The following is a 24,040-nucleotide window of genomic DNA, read 5'->3' on the forward strand; positions in this document are numbered from 1 at the left end:
ACAAATCCTCCCGCGCTCTCGTATATGTCGCAAACACATCAATGGCAACTAATCTGTGACTTGTAATAAAAGTGACACAAGACCACTGACGAGAATGGCTGTAAACAAGACACATGCATCTACAAAACGACAGGAATCATGATTCGCACATAATAGAGATGAGGCAAGGACAAAGATATGTCTTATGTAAGTGGGGCTGAAATGTTAGCCGTGTAACTCCGAGTACACCTACTGAAGCACATTTGCTCTAATTGCATTTGTGCAGCACTGGGAGGCAAAGCTGCAAGAAATCTCTCTCTCTCTTAAAGAGTAATTTAGCACACCTCATTTAAAAGAGAGGGGAAAAAAGAGATGAGGCGACTCTGCTTTTTTTTTAAAGAATTAAATTATGGTTCTTCATTTTTCATTGTTTATGTCTCTCGCAGAGATCCGTCGCTCGGCCTGCCTCCGCCTCCCACACAAAAAAACAAAGCAGCCTAAATTGACATTAACACAAAAGCAGCGAAAACAAAAAATGTCCGTACCAGGAGCACTTCCATCGATAATAAAACTCAATATTTTTGGCATAAGAATCAGACGGAGAGAGAGAAACGAACTGCAGACAAATGCATCCACTCTCGAGGTTCACTCTTTGCACAGAACAAAAATCTCTGGGGAGTTGCCATTGGCAAGAGAGGTTGGAGAAGCAGGGGTGAGATGGATGCTCCGGAGAAAACAACATAAAAAGTTTCCTGATGGAGATGGATGCCAAGTTATTATTGTGGAAAAGAGCCACGGGGATGCACTGATCAATCACAGTCTACGTCAATCAGAAAAGCGACTGGGTCTAATTGGGCTTCCACGACGCAAATCGCAAGGGAATCCAAGCGTAGCAGGGAAATGAACCCTGGTGGAGATGATGGAGTTATAACATCTTTCTTTGTTTGGAGACATACGTAACTAAAGATTGAACAGTGTCAGAACGGCAGCGACTTCTGCTTTTCAGCATCACTGAAAGGGCCTCGTTTTCATGTCGCGTACATCCTTCTCTGTGAAAATAGGTCACGATCGCAGGGGAAGTCGGAAGAAGAGGGAAGAGCGCAACTAGTCCGGCAGCGCAAAGATGGCAAGTCTTCAGTGGCTTTCAGACCAGAGGCTCTACTATCAGCAGATCTGCCTCCAACCATGCAGCCTGGTGTCTGGCCGCCACAAACGCAGGGCCGGGGACCCAGCTCGACATCTGCATGCGACGCCGTGGCCTACTTCAGAGTTATTACACTCTCGAGTGCTCCCAAAACTCCACAGAGCCGAGGAAGAGAGGAGTCCATCCTGAAATGACTTCTTTTAGTTGCAGGGAGGAGCATACGGACATGAGCCATGGGATGATATAATAAATAGTTGAAATCGTTTTACGTGAGCAACATTTTCAGAGATTATTTACTCGGCCGCAGTTGTATGTTAACTTTTTGAGCATTAATGCATATGAATGTGAACCATCCGACGAAAAGAAAAATATAATTACAAGATGTATAGCTGCAGAATCATTTCCTTTTAAAAAAAAATATTGTTGGGAGTCTTCAGTGTAAATGAATAAATAAAGTGTTAATACAGTTTGGGAATGAATATTTTCAGCAAATCTATGCTAAAACGTCAGAGAAAGAGGATCTTTTCAAAATTACAGCTTAAAAAAAATCTATATTCAATGTCTGTATGTGGAAATAAAGTTAAGGAACAAACTATAAACAACTTCTAAGCAGGATTCGAGCATGAAAAGCTCCAAAATAAAGGAGCTATTGACGGCTGCAAAGTAAATAAAAGTAAGCCCCTCACAGTTTTGGAACTTGTTACAGATAAACGCCTTCATCACTTTTACGTAGAAGTCACGACAGGGAATTGCGAGGTCGGACAAAGTAACGGTTACATTTCACTTTAATCAGGCCTGATCTGAAGGCTGCTGCCCCACAAGGTGAAGTCTTAACTTCCTGTGCTCAAATAAAATCCAAACCCCGAGAATGAATTAATCTAGAGTTGTTGTTGTTGTTGTAGTCTATGAAAATTCCTCTATATTTCAAATATGTGAACTGCATTGATGAATAAATCAATATCCAGCTAAACCTCCTCAATGGAAAAAAGACATTTTAAAATCTCTCCTCCCTTTTCCACCAGCGATACCGCTCCTTCTCGCCATTTCTGAATAAATGTGCAATTAATATTAATCTAAAAACATAGACAGATGAAGCCAGACATGTTACGTTCTCCAGTGTCACAAAACAGGGGCTATAAATTGTGGCGGAGCAGCTCCAGGACAACATCAGATACAAGAAATTAAGTAATAAATCTATGGAATAATCACTTTCCAGATGGTGCAAAACTAGAAAAACACAGAGGCAGTCAAGTTGTTACCTGCCAGAATCACAACCCATTGATTGGTCGCCCTCTGATGGGACTTTGAAAACTAACATCCAATCAAATCTATCATCTATTTTCATGCTAATTCTTTCCACAGTCTCAACAAAGGTGTTCAAACGAATGAATGACTTATTTGATTATTTCTGAACATAATTTCAGGCACTTTTCTGTAAAGAAAAAAAAAAAGAAAAGGAAGGAAAAAAGTGATTTCAGTACAGCAGCATACGGTGATGGTGATTACACCAGTGTGAATGGGATAAAAGAAACGGCATGGAGGAAGAAAGAGAGGAAGAGAAAAAGGGAAGAAGAGGGGACCTCTAGGAACTGTTGCCGGGCATGCTGTCTAGACCGGAGATGCTGATCACAAGTGAAATGAGGTGAGTGGGAAATAGAAGACGAGGAGGAGGAGGAGGAGGAGAGGAAGAGGGCGAGATGGCAATAAAAGCAGGGGGTGGAGGTTGGTGGGCTTGTAGTTTGCCTGGCAACAGTGGCAGATTGGGGACGGCCAACCGCTGGGTTCATTCAGCACTGAAACGACTGTCGGAGCAGAACGGCAGCTGAGCGAGAAAGTGAGAGAGAGAAAGTCTCCATAAAAAATCCATTTACACTAAATAATCCCACACTTCAAATGACAAGCCTTTCAAGCCTTCTTTCTATTTTAAAGGATCAACTTCCTAAGCCCAGTGAAGCCAGTAAATATGATTATGGTTATTGACGCTTCAGGTCAGTCCCTCTCTCTGACCTTGCAGACTCGGGCGACGCGGGACACCTTGGTCTGGCTCGGGTAGGCGATCTGCTCCTGGCTTCTCTCCGTGAAGAAGAAGTAGATCTTGTCGTCGTCCCCGATGGAGCTGTTGACGCTCTCCTTCAGCAGCACAGAGCCCACAAAATCTGCCTCTGTACACACACACACACACACACAAACACACACCGGACACACACACACACACACACACACACACACACACACACACACACACACACACACCGGACACACACACACACACACAAACACACACACACACACACCGGACACACACACACCGGACACACACACACACACACACACACACACACACACCGCTCAGACTCACAAACTCATACGAGACCTATTAGCAGCCTAGGAAGTGTCTCCTTGGAAACTAAAGATTTGAGCTGCAATGCAGAGCATTTTAATGAGATTTTTATTCCGTTTCTGTTGTAAAAGCAAAAGATCTTTGATAAAAAAAGTGTCGAGCAAAATGTCAAATGGACCATTTAGTGGTGTAAGTGAAAGTATGAACAAGTGTTTGACTGCAGTTACTACCCTGTTTTTCCTTTATTCCTATAATGTGTTTTCTCTGGAGTTGCACTTACCCAGAAGCCACCGGGTCGGGGCCTCCTCGGTCCTGAGCGTGGGGAAGGGGAAGTTCCTGCGCACGTCTGGAGAGCTGCGGAACTCGTACTGAGAGGCCGTGAACATCTCGCCGTCTGATGAGTGGCGGGTTTTGTAAACGGAGCACGGGGAAAAAAAGAAATAAGAAAGAGAACAGGATGAATGGATTCTGTTAAAACTGAATCAAGAGAATGTTTGAATTAATTCCTTCAAGTCTTGAAAGGACAAGTTCCGGACACTGTCCCGAGACTGAAAATGTCCGGATTTCAGTGGAGTTCATGTGTTGCTGTGGCTACACAAGCTGAGGTTAGATGCACATTTTGGGGGAAACATACCCACGAAGAGGCCGGTGAACCCCTTGGCCGGGTCGTAGGGACACCGGTCTCTGCCCTCCTCGAAACCCGAGGAGAAGCTGAAGCGCTGTGCATCCTGACAGAGAGAGAGAGAGAGAGAGAGAGAGAGAGAGAGAGAGAGAGAGAGAGAGAGAGAGAGAGAGAGAGAGAGAGAGAGCAGGGACAACTGTAGATCCATAATCATTCATTTGAATATCTATATTCATGCAGTGTGTGGTTAATTAAAATCACACAAGCTCTTCTTCTTACTATGTAAGCGCAGAGGGGTCTGAAGGCGTTTGTGCCGCAGGCGTACAGGTGAGTCTCGTTGTATCGCTGCAGGAAGCGGATGTGGTTGTAACACTCTGTCTGCAGAGTCGAGAGAGAGAGAAACTGGTTATTTCTGCCTCAACAAAAACTTAAGACTTTGGAAAACAGTGACCTGCCAATCCACTTCATGCACAAAGGGCTGTTTCATGCAACTATTAAATGAGTGTATTTTTTACTTTAAATGCTCAACTTCCAGTTTGGTTGCTCGGGGGCACAGGAGAAGCGGATTAAGGAGCAACCGAGAGGGATTATTCTTTCATTGTGTTTCATTTTTGTTCTCCGATAAGCACTCGGGAAAAATAAAGACGCGAAGAGAGAAGTAAGTGGCTGAATAATAATGGCGTGGAGCTGCAGCCTTGTACCTGGTTGTCTCTGCCTTTGTTGAGACACTGCTTCCTCTGTTCGGGGGAGGCGTCCCAATCAATCTGCACACAACAGGGGGTAATAAGGGCGAGTCAGTTATAGCTCAGTAAGTGAGAGGGGTGAAAATAGAAAAATAGATCTCTGGACAGACGTAGACATTATAGAAAAAGAAGGACAGCACATTGAGTTTTTTCTCAGAGTTTCTAACTCTCCTGGAAAACGCCTGGTGCATTTGATCCGATAACCATGAAATTGGAATAACACGGGATTTGCTCCATCTGCTTACGGCTATTATTAGTTTGTCCTCTTTAAGCACTTAGATGATGCGGAGGGGAAAGAAAAGAAGAGAAAAAACACCACTTTGCCGTTTCTTTGTTAACACTGGCGGCGACGTGGCTCGCAGCGTCTTGGTGAACACTCACCGTGGAGTTTGCAGGTGTGGCGACGTTGGAGGTGTTGAGCGCGTACAAAGCTCCTCTGCCGCCCACGTACAGCAGCCCGGCCTCCTCCTCCAGCAGGAAGGTGCTGTAGTTCCCGGAGGAGCCATTGAAGCGAGCGCTGCCCAGCAGACCTGCCGACACATGACCAACAACAAAGGTTCTAGTCTTTGGTGTGTGGGGTTCGGTCCCGGGTTAATAGTTTAATAGTTTAGGCAACAGTTCAACTTGGCGTCAGGAGTTTTGACGTTTTGGCCTGAGCCTGTTTCAACAGGACAGAAGTAGGAGCTCTCATCTGGTTATGTTTTAGCTGTAAAGAATTTCCTTAACATTGACTATATCATGTAAGTTATTCTTCAACTGCTTTTCTCTGTTTTATATGAGTATGAACTGAGAGTCTTGGGCAGATGGTTGGAAAATAAAACGAGACATTTCACGATGTGATGATGGAAACTGAGTTGGCAGTTTAGTTTTTTCAAACTATTTTTGATTTGATTTTTGCAGAAGCGAAGATAATAAGCAGTTTCACTGATGATGAAAATAATCCTTAGTTGTGTCCTGAGTCAGCCCGCTTCATGGATTTGGATTTTTGTTTTTTATCTGTCTGCCGCAAGTCTTTACGGACTTACAACACAAATTTGTAGGAGTAACAATTTAGAAAATCATTTTACAAATTTTACGTGACTTAAATGAGATATGGTCGTTGTGCTTCTGCTTGTGCTCCAAAAACAATAAACATGGGAGTTTCTTTAAATTTCCATTTAACAAAATAAAACTGTTGAAAATATGAAGGTTTTTATGATTATGATGTTTATGTTTTTAATGTCAGTGGTTTTATTTTATATTTTTAAAAAACATATGCAAATGGGACATTTTGATATCAAAACCAAACCTAAAGTCAAAGTCCACACAACGCCAAACAGCATGAGGACGCCTAGCGTGACTAGATGAGGGTGAGACTCCTGTGAGCGATGTGTGTGTGTGTGTGGGGGGGGGGGGGGGGGGGGGGGGGGGGTGCATGGGGGGGGGGGGGGGGTATCACTGGAGTGATTGCTGAGAGGACTGTCGAGAGAGAATGTGGGGTTGGGGGCACAGGGGAGGCAACATTTCAGGGCATCCAGCAGAAATTGTGCCCCAGTACTGCCACAACGCATCAGAAGTGCTGCCACAGCTTCATCATCATCATCATCATCATCGTCGTCGTCATCATCATCATCATCATCATCCTCCCTGCTGTGTGTGTGTGTGTGTGTGTGTGTGCGATGGGGAGTGATGGGGGAGGGGGGTTCACACAGTAAGTGGGCCACACTAGGGTTGGAGCTGTCACTGAGTTGTATGTTGTTCCAATGTATAGTGTTTTTCTTTTTCCTTTAGCGACGCTATTCACATTTTACAAAACAACTGGTCTGGTGCACTGAACTCAATTCGTGTGCGGCACCTCAGAAACGGGGGCAGGTCGGTTGATCTGCCGCTGTGGGACAGTAGAAAAGGAGGACACTGTTGTTTTTCCTTTTTTTTTTTCCGTGGGTGTAGATCTCCCTCAGAGCAGAAGTACCGTCGGCTCGCCGAGCTTTGATTTGCATGAAAAGTGAGAGATTAATGTCTGATTAGAATGAACCCGACACACAGAAGAAGGAACGCGCACATGCGGCGAGAACAGCTGTCATTCGAGAACAACAGAGTAATTGAAGGTATCAACATTGGAGATGGGCAAATTAATCTCCACCGTCTCCTCCTTCCTCTCCTCCTCCCGGCGTGAATCGGTTGACAGGCGTGTTCCAGCTCCCAGTAATAAGACAACCTATATTTGTCTCTCCTCGCAGATTGATTTGCAGCGGTGTGAGGGCCCGCAGGCCTGTCGCACTTAATCTGTCCTCCTGTTCATCGTACTTCAGACGGAGCGAGAAGGCGGCCAGGGCGTTCGCACAGTAACCGCTGAACGTATGTACACGATTAGCCAGCATGTTATTCTATATTTCATGGCTCGTTAAATCCGTCAGTGGCAAAATGTGGCCACTTCCTGAATATATGAGACCAACATACACAAATAATAGGCCATTAAAGTTATTCAAATTTTTAAATGTATGTGATTTATTTATGAGGACACAATATGAAGTTGATCTCGCAGAGTGACTCATGCTTCCCGTGACTAGTAAACTGATTCTAGGCATGAATGGTTTAGTTCCCCTTTAAATCAGGAAGTATTTAAACAAAGAATATCATGTGATAGAGCACTGAGTGTCAACTTTTTGGTACCTGACCGCTTTTTGTCACCGGCTTTTGCGTGACACATTTTAGTTGGTGCCTAAAAAAGTATATCTGAATGTGTCCAGGGTCCCACAGGGTCCAGGGCGTCCCCTGACGGGACCGTTAACTTTTTGTGGTTGGGAAGTTGAGGAAAAAACTACAAAGACACATAAAACTACAACCGACAGACTAAAAAAAGACAACAGAGAGAAACAAAACAACTACAAAGATGCAAAAATGGCCGCAAAGAGGCAACGTTACTACAAAGAGACACAAAATAGATGTCTGTGCCCACGGGCCCATTGTCTCAAGATCCAGCAGTGGAAATCTTTGTTTAGGACTATGTGCATTGGTTTATGCTTATGAGTTTATGAGATAAAAACAAAATTAAAGAGTTCTGTGTAAACACCTTCTGTTTCTAATCACAGGTGATGCTGTCAAACCAATTAAAGGATCCACTCAGCTGAAACTGGAATTCCTGTCTTATCCAAAACAAAGATACCAGAAGATAAACACACACACACACACACATCATTTAATATCTTGAACGACAGTATTACTAATCCTTTCACTGCTCTGATTCATAACGGCCGCGATGATAATGAGGGCGACAGCAAAGTCTCCCATGACAGTTTCATCTTGCGTAATATACAAGACGCCCTAAACGCTTTTCCCACATCATCACATGGAGGACGCTGTCTGCCCCACATGACACGCTGCGTGTCTGACCTGTCACATGTTGGGCGCACCGGCTGATGACGGCGCTGCAAGTGCCCATCGATTCTCCATGAAGCCCAGAATCAAACTGCCGTCTCCCTTCCCGCCCACCTTCCTTCCTTCCTTCCTCACCGGCTCCGTCACTGACAGCCAGACAACAACAGGGACTCTCTTTCTGGTCAATAATTAGGTTATTACCATACTGGCGATGTCATGCTCATCAAACTGATAATATGCACGACAGCTGCATATATATATATATATTTTGCATAACTCCTTGTAGAAGAAACCTTCCTCTAAAGTTTCCAAAAATCGACTCTGCACCTTTTTGAGAGTGGTGACATTAAAAAAACAACAACAGTATTTTAACATCATTAATCCCCAAAAACATAAATTTTGAGCAACTTTGTGTAAATATTGAAAAGCCTCTGCATCTCACGCAGTTGGAGAGTAATTATAATTAATCACCTAGAGGCTTCCAGATTTAGTGATTTCATATTTTTGAGATCTGTTACTAAAAAAATATGTGTTTGTGATTTTCCAGGAAATTTCATCCAAGCTTTAATCATACTTAGAAATAATTATCGGCCTCATGATAATTGCAGCTAATTAACGACCACGAATGTCTTTTATGCAGCAAAGAGGTAATTTCAGGAAAAACACTTTCTGTTAGTGCTACTAGAAAACATAAACTAGTTTGAATATAAAGCAAACCAACGTGTAGAATTTGCGTATAATTATGGCTTTAATGAAATCTTCACATTAGACAGTGAAGATTTGAGTGAGCAATGAGCAGCTCCTCTGACACAACCAGAGGTCAGGACACGCTGGGGGGTGGGTTCATGCAGACCGGGCACCATCACACACACACACACACACACACACACACACACACACACACACACACACACACACACACACACACACACACACACACACACACACACACACACACACACACACACACACACACACACACACACACACACACACACACACACACACAGATGCGAGAGGGTGAAACAGAAATACCAAAAAAACAATATGCACAAAATCACGCATAATAATGCACAAGACAACGCTGTCCTCCTCACGAGGACACATCTCTGCTGATGTTTAAAGGAGAGTTACGCAAACACGAAGGAAGCCCAGGGCTGTGACGAGACTCGCTACCATGTGAGTCATCCAAGAGTTGACCAGCAGCCTTGGGTTTTTTTTTTCCTATCTTGTAAAAATAGTGGCCGACGAGAAGGACTACGGTGACGAACGCAATGTCCCCAGCCCCAAGGGCGGCAGGGCGGCCTCGCTCTCAGACCCCGGCACGGGGAGGTGCGTTGTTGTTTTTTTACGCCCCTCGATCTTTGGTGACAACACACACCCCCTTTAGGAAAAGAGAAAACCAACGGTGAGTTAAACCTGGATCACAGAAGGGCTGCAATTACTGTCGGCTACGTGTGGGGGGAAAAAATACAAGAAAAGAAAAGTGTCTCCTTCTTTTTGCGGAACTTTTATTGTAGAGTTTCTACTCTGTGTGGACAGAACGACACAACAACATGAAGTAGGCAGAAGATCATTTACGTTTATATTTAATTCCAAGTGTTATTTTCCAAATAAGTCTAAACAAATGGGTTTCTATATAAGCCGAAACATGAAAGCCTGTTTCCCCAGTTCAGTTTGGATGTCAGTTTTATTTACGTGGCCCAATTTATTTATTAAACCAAGTCAAAGAACTTTAACAACCAATAACCAAGTCAATTTTGGGCTGAAATCTACCCAAACCCTAACCCCTAGTGGTGTACGATCTTTTGGCCCTCGGATCAAGCCTTACTGGTAGCCCCTCGATCTGCTTAAAACTAAAGGAGACTGTGCTTTTGATGTCCTTGACTTTGTAATTCTCTTCCATTTGAAATTAATCCAATTTGTTTTGGCCACTTGGGGCAACTCAACACTGACAACTGGCAACTCAAATGATAAAGCTGATACGTGGAGCAGAGAGTCGCATATTCACAGAATAACAAAATGAGGAACAGCGTTAGTATTCATTATGACTCTTGTTGCTGTACACCTGACGAATGTACGTCCTGGATTCATTCTCCTTTCGCCTAACACACAGACACACACACACACACACACACACACACACACACACACACACACACACACACACACACACACACACACACACACACACACACACACACACACACACACACACACACACACACACACACACACACACACACACACACACACACACACTGTACCTTGTGCTTTGCTACAAAAATCAATGTGGAAAGTCAACAGAGTGCTGAAGTGTGCCAGGGGCCATACAGCCTGTTAGCTGGTTTCTGTTAAATGTTGTCCTCCCATGTGCGTGTGTGTGTGTGTGTGTGTGTGTGTGTGTGTGTGTGTGTGTGTGTGTGTGAACAACTGCCCCTTAGGAACATCTGCCATTTTTTTCCAATGGGTTCTCACGCACACGCACGCACGCACGCACGCACGCACCACACACACACACACACACACACACACACACACACACACACACACACACACACACACACACACACACACACACACACACACACACACACACACACACACACACACACACACACACACACACACACACACACACACACACTTCATGTGTCTACTGAAAAGGAGTGAAGAAATCGTCAGTGAGTCAGAAGATCTGAGGAGATGGTGTTGTGTGTGTGTGTGTGTGTGTGTGTGTGTGTGTGTGTGTGTGTGTGTGTGTGTGTGTGTGTGTGTGTGTCTGTGTGTGTCTGTGTGTGTGTGTGTGTCGACGCTGAGCCGTCACAGGTGGCGTGTCCAGAATGTTCACACGGACGCTCAGACATACTGGTAATCCTCCATGTGGAGTCGGAGATAGATGGTAAATCCACTGTATGTTTGAGCATGAGACACAAACACACACACACACGCTTACAAAAAGATTTGGGGACAAATGCTGGAAGGAAAGACTGACTTAACTTCCTCGGACAGTGTAAGAACTGTCAGCTGTCGTCAACTCTGTTGTCCACCTTATATAAGCATCCCCCTCGTTTCTTCACCAGGGCCCAGGAGAGTCGGCGAACGTGACTCCGCATTACCTATGCGATTAATACACAACTGGTGAGAATAGAAGGCGAAGTGAACGGTGTTCCCTCCGTTATTCCGTTCTGTTAGCCGCTTGTCCTTCGAGATTCACAGGGAGGCTGGAGCCAAACAGCCGAGCGCGGGGCGGACATATAGAAAACAATCAACTATTCACACCTTGAGGCAATTTGTTGTCACCAATTAACCAAACCCGCATGTGTTTGTTCTGTGGGAAGACCGAACACATGCAGGCACAGGGAGAAGATACAAACTCCACACACGAAGCGGGGTTCGATGTTACAGTGCTAACCACTTCACCACCTTGTCTTATATATGCACAGTCCATCGTTTTTTCGCATCTGGAAGTTTATTATCGCGCATATAGCAATTACTACGGGCCAATACAGACGCTGTAGCCAAGCAAACATTGGCAGATGATGTAAATTGCTGGATTAGTAGTTTCCACTTTCGACTAAGGAATAAATCAGGTGTTCTTTAGGTTATAAGAAGTTGTTATGGTTATTTATAATAATGTTCATGGGGTTTGATAACAACAATTTTTGTTTGCCGATATGTCGATATCGGAAATGTTTTACTCCCTTATATCAGTATCATCCTCAAGAAAAAAAAATCCATATCGGGCGGGGTCTAGAACGAATCCTTCAAAATGAGAATTTGAATTCTACCATGAATATTTATATTTGCAAACTTAAAGTTTACCCCTAATGGGTAAATCAAGTAGAAGTCTCATGCTGGTGCTGCTGTGATATGTGATGCTCAGGTCACTTGTTATTATTTCAAAGTGGCGGCAAAAAAACCTTCGTAGGACTCTGATCTCGTCCAGGAAGACGAAAGACATCCACAACTTTCATCTCGGAGAAGAAACGCCAACCCGCACATACAGTACAACACACAAACGGTCCTTTGGTTAATTCAAAGCAATGAAATGTCAGCACATAGGAGGGACAAACAAACGCTGTCACACATAGAAATGAAACAACCTCAGTGAAAGCGGCCGAGGCCGAGCTGATATAGTGAGCAAATAATCTATGTTTTCTCTGCTCAACACACTGTAGATGCAGCTGCTCAGGCATTTAGCTCAGACAATAATAGACTTGGCTGAAAACAGTGGATTGGCGAACCATCGTTGGCACCGTCTCTCTCTATCTGTGTAATTACCGTACTACATGAAGCAAACTCTTCCTCCTCTGCTCTTTCGGCTCGTCATAGAAGCAACAGACGACTTACAGTGCATCAATATTTCACAACTGCATTACTTCAGGTCTGGTGGCAGCGGCAGAAAGAGGCCGTGTGGGCGCCGGACAGACGAACAACAGATTTGAGAACATGGCGAAGTCTCCCTCTTGGGAGAGGCAAACTGGATCTAATCGTCACATCTGCCTGTTGAAGCTGGATTCTAAGGCTGTCTTACAACTTTCTCGATGAAAGTTGTAAAACAACATTGATTAGCATTAATTCATGTCCATTTAATAAATGTCAATCCAGAATCATGATTTACTTTACCAACTCGCTGCTGATTAAATATAAATATATATTCAGATATTTAGATATTATTATTATTATTATTATTATTATTGCAATGTTCTGCAATGTGCAGTGTGTAGGATCCCTCTTCATCCGACACACCGGGTCCTCCAGATTTCCATACAGGAGTGCATGAAATCATCTTGTGTCATTCCGTGTCTTATCAACCTGAGCTCCCTCTGATACAGCGTGTCCTTGTACTCCCACTTATGCGGGCCATCTGTAAAGCACGCTGTAAATTAGCGAGCGCCCCATCACCCCAGCGGAGAAACGCAACATAAATCCTCCCACAACGTCTCCCCCTCGGTAGTGACACCCACATACTCCGTCCATATGAAGCAGTGCACACGGGCAGACGTGTCGTCTCCATGACAGGGAGCTTTGCCGAGTGACATGTGTCTCCACGGGGAAAGTGACAGTGGCGTGCACGTGTTCACATTTCACATGATGTGACAAAATGCACGCCGAAATATCACACACACACACCCTCATACACATGGGGTACTCAGACACACACACATGGAGGACTGATGAAACTCATGCTGACACACGTGCACCCACCCTACACCCTCACATGCACTGACACGCTTCCCCATGGTGATTAGAAAGTAGGTCAAGGACAACTTTCTGCGAGGGCAAAGACAAAACTAAAACCTCCGACGACAGACCGGCTCCGGCTTGCAGCACAGAGAGTGCCCGCATTCAGAAGAGTGCGTATGATTTATGATCCGAGTCGGAGTCAGAGATGTGCAAATAAATAGCCGGACGCATTAAGATTTATTCGGAAGAGACAACGATGCTCTCACAAAGGACTTAGTGAAGCTACATGACTCACATGTGCTGCCCCTATCTGATGAACTCTTCAGAGATAATTGAGCTCATCTTTTTTTCATTTGGCTGATAAATAATGGTGGTGATATTAGTAATCAGTCCAGTGCCAGCGGCTCCCAATGGTTGCAGTAAACAGCTCCACATCAGTAGCTGTAAAAGTAACGAGCCACAATCCGTATTTGTGTATTTGTGTAGCACAGCAAATCAGTTGTTTCACTGTGAAGCGAAGGAGCTCGAGTTCCTCTCTCTAGCTGTTTGCTTCGAAAAAAAAGCAGCATATGATAAAACGCGACTCCTCCTCTGTAAGATATATTTCTGATGTATGTGATTCAGACCATTAAGTGGCAAAATCCCTCAGACTGCAACACTCTCGACAGTTCTCTCACGATATTGCATGATAGCAATACCGTCCTCAAATAATACTCAAGAGGTGTGGAGACAGATGCAGTGGAGGTAAGAGCAGAGCTATTTCCGATCAGTCCGCAAGCGCCGGAGTTCCTCTCCCTTCCCTTCTCGCTGCAGCTGCAGTTGTAGCCTCTGCCGCAGTGACGGGGAGCGAGAGGAGAGGAGAGGAGAGGGCAAAGGTGAGCTGGTGGGACGTGTGGTGGGTAAGGTAAGGGAAGAAACACATACAGTTTTCAGGTTGTGTGTGTGTGTGTGTGTGTGTGTGTGTGTGTGTGTGTGTGTGTGTGTGTATGTCTGTGTGTGTATGTTCGCACCACAATGCATCTATTCAGCAGTATTTTCTGCACGGACACTAATCAGGTCCACTGTGCTCAGGACAGGTCCTCTCTTTATATGGGTCTCTTGTCTATTGTTTCATTAGAAGTGTTTGCTGTGCCGTGTGATCTAGGACAGGGCTTGAGAGAGGCGATTAATAACTCGGAGCGTAAAGGAGCTGTCTTCGGGGCCAATTTTTTTGAAAACTGTGCCACTTCTTCAGCCGGGAAGGGGGGAGGAGGAGGAGGAGGAAGCTGCAGCAGCGTCGAATAAGGACAGCGAGGTGAGGGGCTCAGTGGTCCTGTGCTCCTGTGTTTGCGTGGACGCATCTAAAATGGATAATTATCTTGCCCTTGTTTCGCAACTACAATTCCCATTATGCATTTGGGATGTAAACAGTAAGTACCATGTTGCCATAGGATCAGCGAGTTATACGTTTTTTAACAAATTGGCAGCAAGAGTCAAAAAGGCAACATGGAAGGGATAGAAGTGGAAGTGAAAAATAAGTTATTAATATATCATCAGATCAAACTACAATAACTAACCTTTCATTTTTTTCAGAGCATTGCCATGCACGTTTCACTTAATACCGTATCATTGCCTCACAGTCTGAAGACCTCTGACGTAGAAACTCTGTTTACCCCTCACCTTTGACGAAGATCGTTGTCCTGGGAGTGACATCCAAGTCCAGAGATGGGCTGAAGGGGAAGGCCCACAGCTTGGACAGCCTGGCAAGGAGAAGCAGGAGCGGCGGCAGGAGCAGGATGGGCTGGACTGACCTCTGGTCTCCCATGTTTAACTTACAGAACTGGGTGTGAGAAGTGTGTATCCTTAGGTCCAGCAGCAAGCGGATTCAGACTCCTTGATTATCCCCCAGCAGAGAACAGTCTGTGCAGATAAACAGAAGACACTATAACTCAATGAGAAATGATCCAGCAGACCAAATGATTTCAGCAAGATCAGTTTAAAACAGAATGAACATTTGCAGAACAAACACTCAACCGCCCGCAGGGAAACTATACTGAATTTATTAGTCATGAAGTTGTTGTGTACTCAGAATCTTTAGTAAAAGTACTGAGACAGCAATATGAAATATTCCATTACAATTAAATATCCTCCATTCAAAAAATTACAAGTAAAAAATAATAGTTGATGCAGAAAAATGAGCCCTGTGACTGACAAATGATTTTTAAATGGCTTATTATATATAGCTCATATTCAGATTCATACTTTTAATTTGGGTTATTAACTGAAATGGTTTAAATGCTAATGGTCAGTAAACACATCAGTTTCCTCAGACTGTCCATTCCTGACGCTCCTCTTTTCAGCCTCTGTCTGAAACACTTGGTTTTAGCTCCTGTCTCTTTAAGGCCCCTCCCTCCCAATGAAGCCCAGCCTGCTCTGATTGGCCAGCTGGCTCCACTCTGTTGTGATTGGTCAACCGCTTCCAGTGCATGTAGGAAGTTCTCTCGCTCTCGGTTTTCCCAGGCGTGTCAGACTAGCTGCTAGACATGCTTTATGCACTTCCGTAAAATGGTGATTGTTGGGGAATTTTCTTTCCTGCTCACTGACAGGGCATGTCTTTGGAGCGCCCCCCCCCCCCTTTGTGGTACCCAACGCGTACATGTGAGTCCCCTGTAAGCGCTGAGGGACCACAGATGTTATCTGTGACATCACTGCCTAGCTTCTGCACAGAACACATCATACAGAGATCAAATGTTGATGACATCATTTCCCTTTTATCTCAAACACATGAAAGCCTATGTCTTAACCGAGTCAACTATCATATCTCAATCTGCAGGGGGATAACACAGGTCGATTTTGGAAGTCAGCGTGAAGTCAGAGGCATTTGAAAAGCAATTTGGAAACATTTGAATGAGAAGGAGCATGGATAAAGCATCAGTAAAAACGGGGGATGTACTCCAAAGTGATACCACCAGCTACCAATTAACGGGCTTTAATGGAGAGGGAACTTTTGGCAGAGTCGCCAATTGTGTGGACTTAAACACGGGTGAGGTAGTGGCAGTAAAGATCTTCAAAACAAATGACAATGATGTCATTCAAAGTGAAATGGCAATGTTAGAAAAAGTCAGGGCTCTTGACCCTGACCAAAACAACATTGTCAAATTCATTGAGAATTTCACGTTCCATAAACTCCCTTGTGTGGTATTTGAAATGCTGGACAGGAGTCTTTGGAACCTGATGGAGGAGAGAGAGTGGACAGAACTGAGTCTCAATGAAATACGCCCTGTGACCCAACAGTTACTGGTCGCGTGTGAAGCCCTTAAGAATATTGGTATAATTTATATGGACATGAAACCTGACAACATAATGTTTGTCAATCACAAGGATCAGCCATTCAAAATCAAGCTGATTGACTTCGGTCTGGCTCTCCCAGTAAGCCAAGGGGAGGTTGGAGAGGGCATACAGACCTTTGCATACGGGGCTCCAGAAGTAATCTTGGGCCTCCCCTTTTCAGAGGCTGTTGATATGTGGGGAGTAGGCTGTATCATGGCATTTATGTACTTTGGCATGCACCTCTTCCCTCTCGACTGTCCATACGATTGGATGAAAACTCTAGTACACTTGCTGGGCCCTTCAAATCATGACCAGATGGCTGTTGGTAAATACGGCTGGATGTATTTCATCTTTGATGAGGACGAAGGGTGGAGACTACGGACTTCAGAGGAGTACAAGGAAGTAACTGGTCACAGGACAAAAGTTTCAGAGAGTTTTTTCTACTCGGCCAAGAATTTGGAGGATGCAGTAAAGAGATACCCAAAAAAACAGGATAATCTTGAGTATGAAGATAGGATAGCATTTTTAGACCTTCTCAAATGTTGTCTGAATACCAATGCTGAACAGAGAATTTGTCCCAGGGAAGCCCTTTATCACCGTTTTATGAAAATGGCTCACCTGGTAGATGGAATAGAAACCAACTCCTACACAGATATGGCCCATAAGTTCATGAATGTTTCGTCCATGTATTATCTAGATGAATCAGAAGATGTTTCATATTTAGAGAATTCCTGTGCTGAAGATTTCAAAATTAGGGGTGTTGTAGATTCAGAAACTAAGAATTTCAAGCCAAGGCAACTGTGTTTAAATTCTGATAAAGATTCAGCCCCCTCTGGCTTTACAAGGAAATCAGCCAGTTCCTATACACTCCCTGAGAGGTCCAGAGATAAACATTTATATACTGACATACCCAGTCCTTGCAATTTACCTGGACCCTCAGCAGCAATTTACAAAGATGATATTGACGAAGGTATCGTAGAATACAACCATAAGCCATCTACTTCATATCACTCATTTCCTGTAAAATTGCCGAATGTGCTGCAAAGCGATACCACCAGCTACCAAATAACGGGCTTTGAAGGAGAGGGAACTTTTGGCAAAGTCGCTAAATGTGTTGATTTAAACACAGGCGAGGTAGTGGCAGTAAAAATCCGCAGAACAAATGACGATGAAATCATTCAAAGTGAAGTGGCAATGTTAGAAACCGTCAGGGCTCTCGACCCTGACCAAAACAACATTGTCAAATTCATTGAGAATTTACAGTTCCATAAACTCTCTTGTCTGGTTTTTGAAATGCTGGACAGGAGTCTTTGGAACCTGATGGAGGAGAGAGAGTGGACAGAACTGAGTCTCAATGAAATTCGCCCTGTAACCCAACAGTTACTGGTGGCGTGTGAAGCCCTGAAGAACATTGGCATCATTCACATGAACTTGGAACCTGAAAACATAATGTTTGTCAATCACAAGGATCAGCCATTCAAAATCAAGCTGATCAACTTCGGTCTGGCTCTCCCGGTAAGCCAAGGACAGGTTGGAGAGGGAACACAGCCTATTGCATACGTGGCTCCAGAAGTAATCTTGGGCTTCCCCTTTTCAGAGGCTGTTGATATGTGGGGAGTAGGCTGTATCATGGCATTTATGTACTTTGGCATGCATCTCTTCCCTCTTGACTGTCCATATGATTGGATGAAAACTCTCTTGCAATTGCTGGGTCCTCCAAATTATGACCAGATGACTTCTGGTAAATACGGCTGGATGTATTTCATCTTTGATGAGGACGCAGAGTGGAGACTACGGACTTCAGAGGAGTACGAGGAAGTAACTGGTCACAGGTCAAAAGTGTCAGAGAGTTTTTTCCACTCTGCCAGGAATTTGGAGGACGCAGTAAAGAGATACCTGGAAAATCAGGATGATCTTGAGTATGAAGATAGGATGGCATTTTCACACCTCCTCAAATGTTGTCTGAATACCAATGCTGAACAGAGAATTTGTCCCAGGGAAGCACTTTATCACCGTTTTACAACAATGGCTCACCTGGTAGATGAAATGGAAACCAACTCCTACACAGACATGGCCCTTAAGTTCATGAATGTTTCATCCATGTATTATCTAGATAAATCAAATATTTTTTCATATTTAGAGCATTCGCTTGCTGAAGATGCCAAAATTGAGAGTGATATAGATTCAGACACTAAGAATTCCAACCCAAGGCAACTGTCTTTAAATTCTGATAATGATTCAGCCCCCTCTGGCTTTACAAGGAAATCAGCAAGTTCCTATTCATTCCCTGAGAGGTCCAGAGATAAACATTCATTCCCTTACATACCAAGTCCTGACAATTCACCTGGACCTTCAGCAGCAACTTACAAAGACACCATTGACAAAGGTGACCTAGATTATGACCATAGACCATCTACTTCATATCACACATTTCTGGTAAAAGTGCGGAATGTGCTCCAAAGCAATACCACCAGCTACCAAATAATAGGCTTTAATGGAAAGGGAACTTTTGGCAAAGTTGCCAAATGTTTCGACTTAAACACAGGCGAGGTAGTGGCAGTAAAAATCCGCAAAACAAATGACAATGAAATCATTCAAAGAGAAGTGGCAATGTTAGAAAGAGTCAGAGCTCTTGATCCTGACCGAAACAACATTGTCAAATTCATTGAGAATTTTCAGTTCCATAAACTCTCTTGTCTGGTTTTTGAAATGCTGGACAGGAGTCTTTGGAACCTGATGGAGGAGAGAGAGTGGACAGAACTGAGTCTCAATGAAATTCGCCCTGTGACCCAACAGTTACTGGTGGCATGTGAAGCCCTGAATAATATTGGCATTATTTACATGGACATGAAACCTGACAACATAATGTTTGTCAATCACAAGGATCAGCCATTCAAAATCAAGCTGATCGACTTTGGTCTGGCTCTCCCGGTAAGCCAAGGGGAGGTTGGAGAAGCCATAGAGAATCTTGCATATGTGGCTCCAGAAGTAGTCTTGGGCCTCCCCCTTTCAGAAGCTGTTGATATGTGGGGAGTAGGTTGTATCATGGCATTTATGTACTTTGGCATCCACCTCTTCCCTCTCGACTGTCCATATGATTGGATGAAAACTCTAGTGCACTTGCTGGGCCCTCCAAATTATGACCAGATGACTGCTGGTAAATACGGCTGGAGGTATTTCATCTTTGATGAGAACACAGAGTGGAGACTAAGGACACCAGAAGAGTACGAGGCGGTAACTGATCAAAGGTCAAAAGTTTCAGAGAGTTTTTTGAACTGGGCCAGGAATTTAAAGGATGCAGTAAAGAGATACCCCAAAAAACAGGATGATCTTGAGTATGAAGATAGGATGGCATTTTTAGGCCTCCTCAAACGTTGTCTGCATCCCAATGCTGAACGGAGAATTTGTCCGAGGAAAGCCCTTTATCACCGTTTTACAATAATGGCTCACCTTGTAGATAAAATGGAAACCAATTACTACACAGACATGGCCCTTAAGCTCATGAATGTTTCGTCCAGGTATTATATTGATAGATCTAAATATTTTGTAGAGCATTCGCATGCTAAAGATGCCAAAATTGAGAGTGAATTAGATTCAAACATTACGAATTCCAACCCAAGGCAGCTGTGTAAATATTCAGGCCTTACTAGCTTAGCAAGGGAATCAACCACTTCCTCCATTTTCTCAAACAATGGTGTTAAAGCTGCCATCAGATCTTATGCTGAGGAGGTCAGGACTAGCCCTGATGAAGTCCCCCAGAAGAAACCATTTAGATCTATCCGGAAATTTTTCAGCAGAATTAAGAAGCTTTTTTTTTCCTGCTTCAAAAGACAAAAGAATTAACCAGCAGTTTTTAGTCATCAGTTACAACACAGGGGGGGGGGATTTCCACGTACTTTTAGCTACACTTCCGCCGTGGCAGATCCGCAGAATCATGTGGGGATTTGTCCGTGTCCACAGCACAGCCTAACAGGTGATGATAAAACAAAAAAGGTTTTTTTCAGGAGTTTGTCATAATGAACATATCAATTCTCCAATTATCGCCAAAAACCTGTATTGTGAGGTCACGGTGCCTTTCCTTCTCTTTTTCTTTCTCTTTTTCTGTTTATAGTACTCATAATATTCATTCATCATGTCTGCTTTGCATTTACCATATAAATAATGCCTTTCATACTTACAGTATTTCTAATATTCATATTTTTCTAGTTTTCACATGCAATCATGCACAATGCACTATATGTCCACTGTGGCATTTATTATTTATGTTTAACTGTAATGAAGGATGACCAAAGTAAGAATTTCGGTGTAACATTTGTTTTTACTGTACATATGACAATAAATGACTCTTGACTCTTAACAGTGACCTCTGATCTTTGCCCTTTGACCACCAAATTCTAATCACTTGAGTCCATATGAACCTTTGTACCACATTACAAGAAATACACCCTGACGATTTTGGGACTCATGTCCCTGATGTTTATCACACATTAATTATGTGACTCACCATGAACTTTTTTTGCCGACTTGAAAACATGAGCTTGCTGATGTGCGTGATCACTTTCTGACTACAACAACCAATTAGCCAAAGTGAATCAGTACGGTGCTGTTACATAAAAGACCACTTAATAAGTTTTGAGAGTTAAATAATACGCCCCAGCGATGCGATATTACAACACACAGCCTCATCTCTTAATTAGCCGTGTGCACGCTGGAGCAGCATGATGGATAATCTCGAGATTAGGCCCGGTGCCATCGGTACAGTCTCCACCTGGCTGCTCGTTCTCTGTGCTCTGTCGCTGATCAAAGGGTCAACGCCGTGAATCCCACTCCACTGCGCAGAGACGGCTGGAGAACAACCAGCTTAATCTCTGCGGCTGTTGTTGCAGCCGAGGCTAATGACCTCTGTGAAACGAGCCTACTGTATGGGATGTCAAAATGAGAGATGAAGCGGGAAAGAGTTAGGGAGGGTGCAGGGATCCCCAACACCTTTCATTCATCCCAGAATCTTCTTCCTAAGGCTTGACCCTTGTCTGCTAAAATTGGCAACAACAAAAAAAATGGAAGAAAAAGCAGATCAAGCAGACAAGTGGTCATGCTGGTGAGAAGGTGTGGCCTTGTCAGCTGCTGCCCTCACAGCAAACACCATTGTCTCGACACATCTGCATTTGCGCTGTGTGTGCGCTGATCTACGAGAGTTGGCGAGTGCGTTGACAGTGCGATGTTGCCTCGCTGACGACAGCATGGAAACTCCAGGGGGTAATGGTAAACACATCTGCCTCGGCAGTGGCTGGACCGATGCGTCACGCATGATTGGAGATGAGAGGAATCGGGCAAAGCTGGACTCTTTGTTTATTCCTGTTTATTGATCCACGGCGCTGTGCTTGAGTTCCGAATCTGCTGGGACGTTTTAGTCTAGTTTCAGTGATCGTCCCTGCTCTCTGGTGCTCGTCAACCATACGGAAATGAAGCCGTTATTCACCCACAGAAGAGGTTTGAATGAGGCGTGTGATGAGGCTGTTTTCCTATAAGACCATCTGTCAGGCAGGACAGAATGATATGCAAAGTACCCAGCCTGACATTTCTGCCGAAAGATCAAGAAAGCAGGTGAACAAATCTTTTACTTCCTCTCAAGCGACACTGTTTAAAATGCCAAATGCACTTTGAATAACGCCATTAACCGACAAATATAGGCTCAATATTAAAGGAATTGTGTATGTGCTGTATCAGACAATGATGTAAATAAACTCTTCTTTTGTTATTTTCTTATATCCCAAACCATCGGGGGGTTCCACAGAACCAAACCGTGGACGAGATTAGTTGCACATTAAAGAGAGGATGAATTTACCCTGTGGGCCAAGTTCACAATGATGTGCAGAATCTTAAAACAAATCACTGAGCACGGAGCGTGAAATTAAGATTGTGTTGAAAATAATCTGCCTCTTTGTGCAACTAAAATACATGGAAGTTATGGAAGAGGTTCTCTGTTTGGGTCCGATAAGCAAGATCGTGGTTTCTTTTTCAATTTGATTGGCCGTGTCAACTGTTCTTCTGCCTGGTGCCTGTGCTTTTATTTAAATCCTCCACTATATAATCTGTGATGACAGAAGATCTCACTAGGCTCTACCAGAGAACCATCAACCCGCCCAGCACAGAGCAAACAGCCATTCACACCTACGGGCAATTAACCTCAGCTGCCTGTCTTTGGACAGTGGGAGGAAGCTTGAGTCCCCGGGGAGAAAACCCATGCACGAAAGCTCTTGCCGGCCGGCAGATCCGAATCCAGAAGCTCCTTGCTGTGAGGACACAAGGCCAACCACTGCACCACTGCACCGCCCACTTATGTGAGTAAATCTGCTTCTTCCAACAAGCACCAACAAGGCAGAACCATGTTGCGATGTTCTGTTCAGTGTAATCATCACATATCACGCTAAGCTCTCTAATGCGAAGGCTTGAAGTGCCTCTCTTCGGCGAAGCGTCTGATGTCAGATGGTAGTGATGATGCCCCTCGCAGCTGTTTTTTCAGGGTTTGGTTCAGTCGGACGTGCTGAGTCTTTGCAAAAGTCTGTCTTGAAATGAGCTAGCCACAGCAGTGGCAGTTCGTAGAGCTCGAGCAGAGCTGACGTACCAACAGTAGCCCTGAGGTCATAGTTGCCTCGGGGCTCAATGACTCTGTGATCCAGGCTGTTGGGCAGATCAGTTGGTTCCTTATTAACAGGATAGCAAATATGTTCAGTTTCCATTCTGTTTACTTTTACTGTCTTGAAGCCTCTCTCGTCAAATGCCTCGAAGGAGATTTGCAAATTCACCGTCATATTTCAGACGACACAGCAGGGTTTGCTCCGTGCAAAGTAGGAAAATTCTAATCGTTACCGCTTTCCAGTTAAAACTTTCCACAGCATGCAAGAGGCTTACGAAGAAAGCAATACCTCCCTCGTATCAAACTTAGCAGGGATCCCACGCAGATAAATGTGTCTTGCTGGGCTCTTTGTTATGTCTGTTGTTTCCTCTCATGTCAGAGAGAAGAATTGGGTTTTTTTTTGTGTTCTTCACAGTTTTTTCATTATCTTGTGCCATATCAATAATCTGCTCTGCCACGGTTCAAACTGACATTGGAACAGTTCACAGCAGGTTTCCAGCTGTTACGACGCTCAATATTGTCCGGGTTTTTTTTGCAACATTGTCCCCGAAAAATTGGCTCACCGGCTTTTCTGTTACTTCCACAAAATAAAACCCAACAATCATTTGTCCATTTCGCATTAAAAGCCCCTGACATTCTGCATCTACTTTTCGTCCCTTGACAATCGTCACTAAAGCTCGTCAGCGATATCAAATAACAGCCCCATGTGTGTGTTTCC

At 44.0% G+C, this 24,040-nt stretch overlaps 1 protein-coding gene across 6 annotated transcripts in view; it reads right to left on the minus strand.

Moving 5' to 3' along the window:
* Nucleotides 1–24,040, minus strand: part of sema4gb (sema domain, immunoglobulin domain (Ig), transmembrane domain (TM) and short cytoplasmic domain, (semaphorin) 4Gb) — a 37,565-nt gene that overhangs the window by 10,835 nt on the left and 2,690 nt on the right. For 2 of the 6 annotated variants that reach the window (XM_047327814.1, XM_047327816.1), the window contains 7 exons: nt 15,036–15,275; nt 5,211–5,359; nt 4,788–4,850; nt 4,366–4,464; nt 4,099–4,192; nt 3,745–3,858; nt 3,131–3,285 (listed from right to left, as the gene is read on the minus strand). In XM_047327814.1, the coding sequence (XP_047183770.1) occupies nt 3,131–3,285; nt 3,745–3,858; nt 4,099–4,192; nt 4,366–4,464; nt 4,788–4,850; nt 5,211–5,359; nt 15,036–15,180 (819 nt within the window). In that variant the 5' untranslated portion in view covers nt 15,181–15,275. Of the gene's footprint in view, nt 1–3,130; nt 3,286–3,744; nt 3,859–4,098; nt 4,193–4,365; nt 4,465–4,787; nt 4,851–5,210; nt 5,360–15,035; nt 15,276–15,617; nt 16,008–20,581; nt 20,652–24,040 lie in introns of those variants that run through there. The other 4 variants (XM_047327815.1, XM_047327817.1, XM_047327813.1 and 1 more) reach the window with 4 other exon arrangements.

Source organism: Scophthalmus maximus, chromosome 16, assembly GCF_022379125.1.
Source record: "Scophthalmus maximus strain ysfricsl-2021 chromosome 16, ASM2237912v1, whole genome shotgun sequence".
NCBI classification, from domain to species: domain Eukaryota; kingdom Metazoa; phylum Chordata; class Actinopteri; order Pleuronectiformes; family Scophthalmidae; genus Scophthalmus; species Scophthalmus maximus.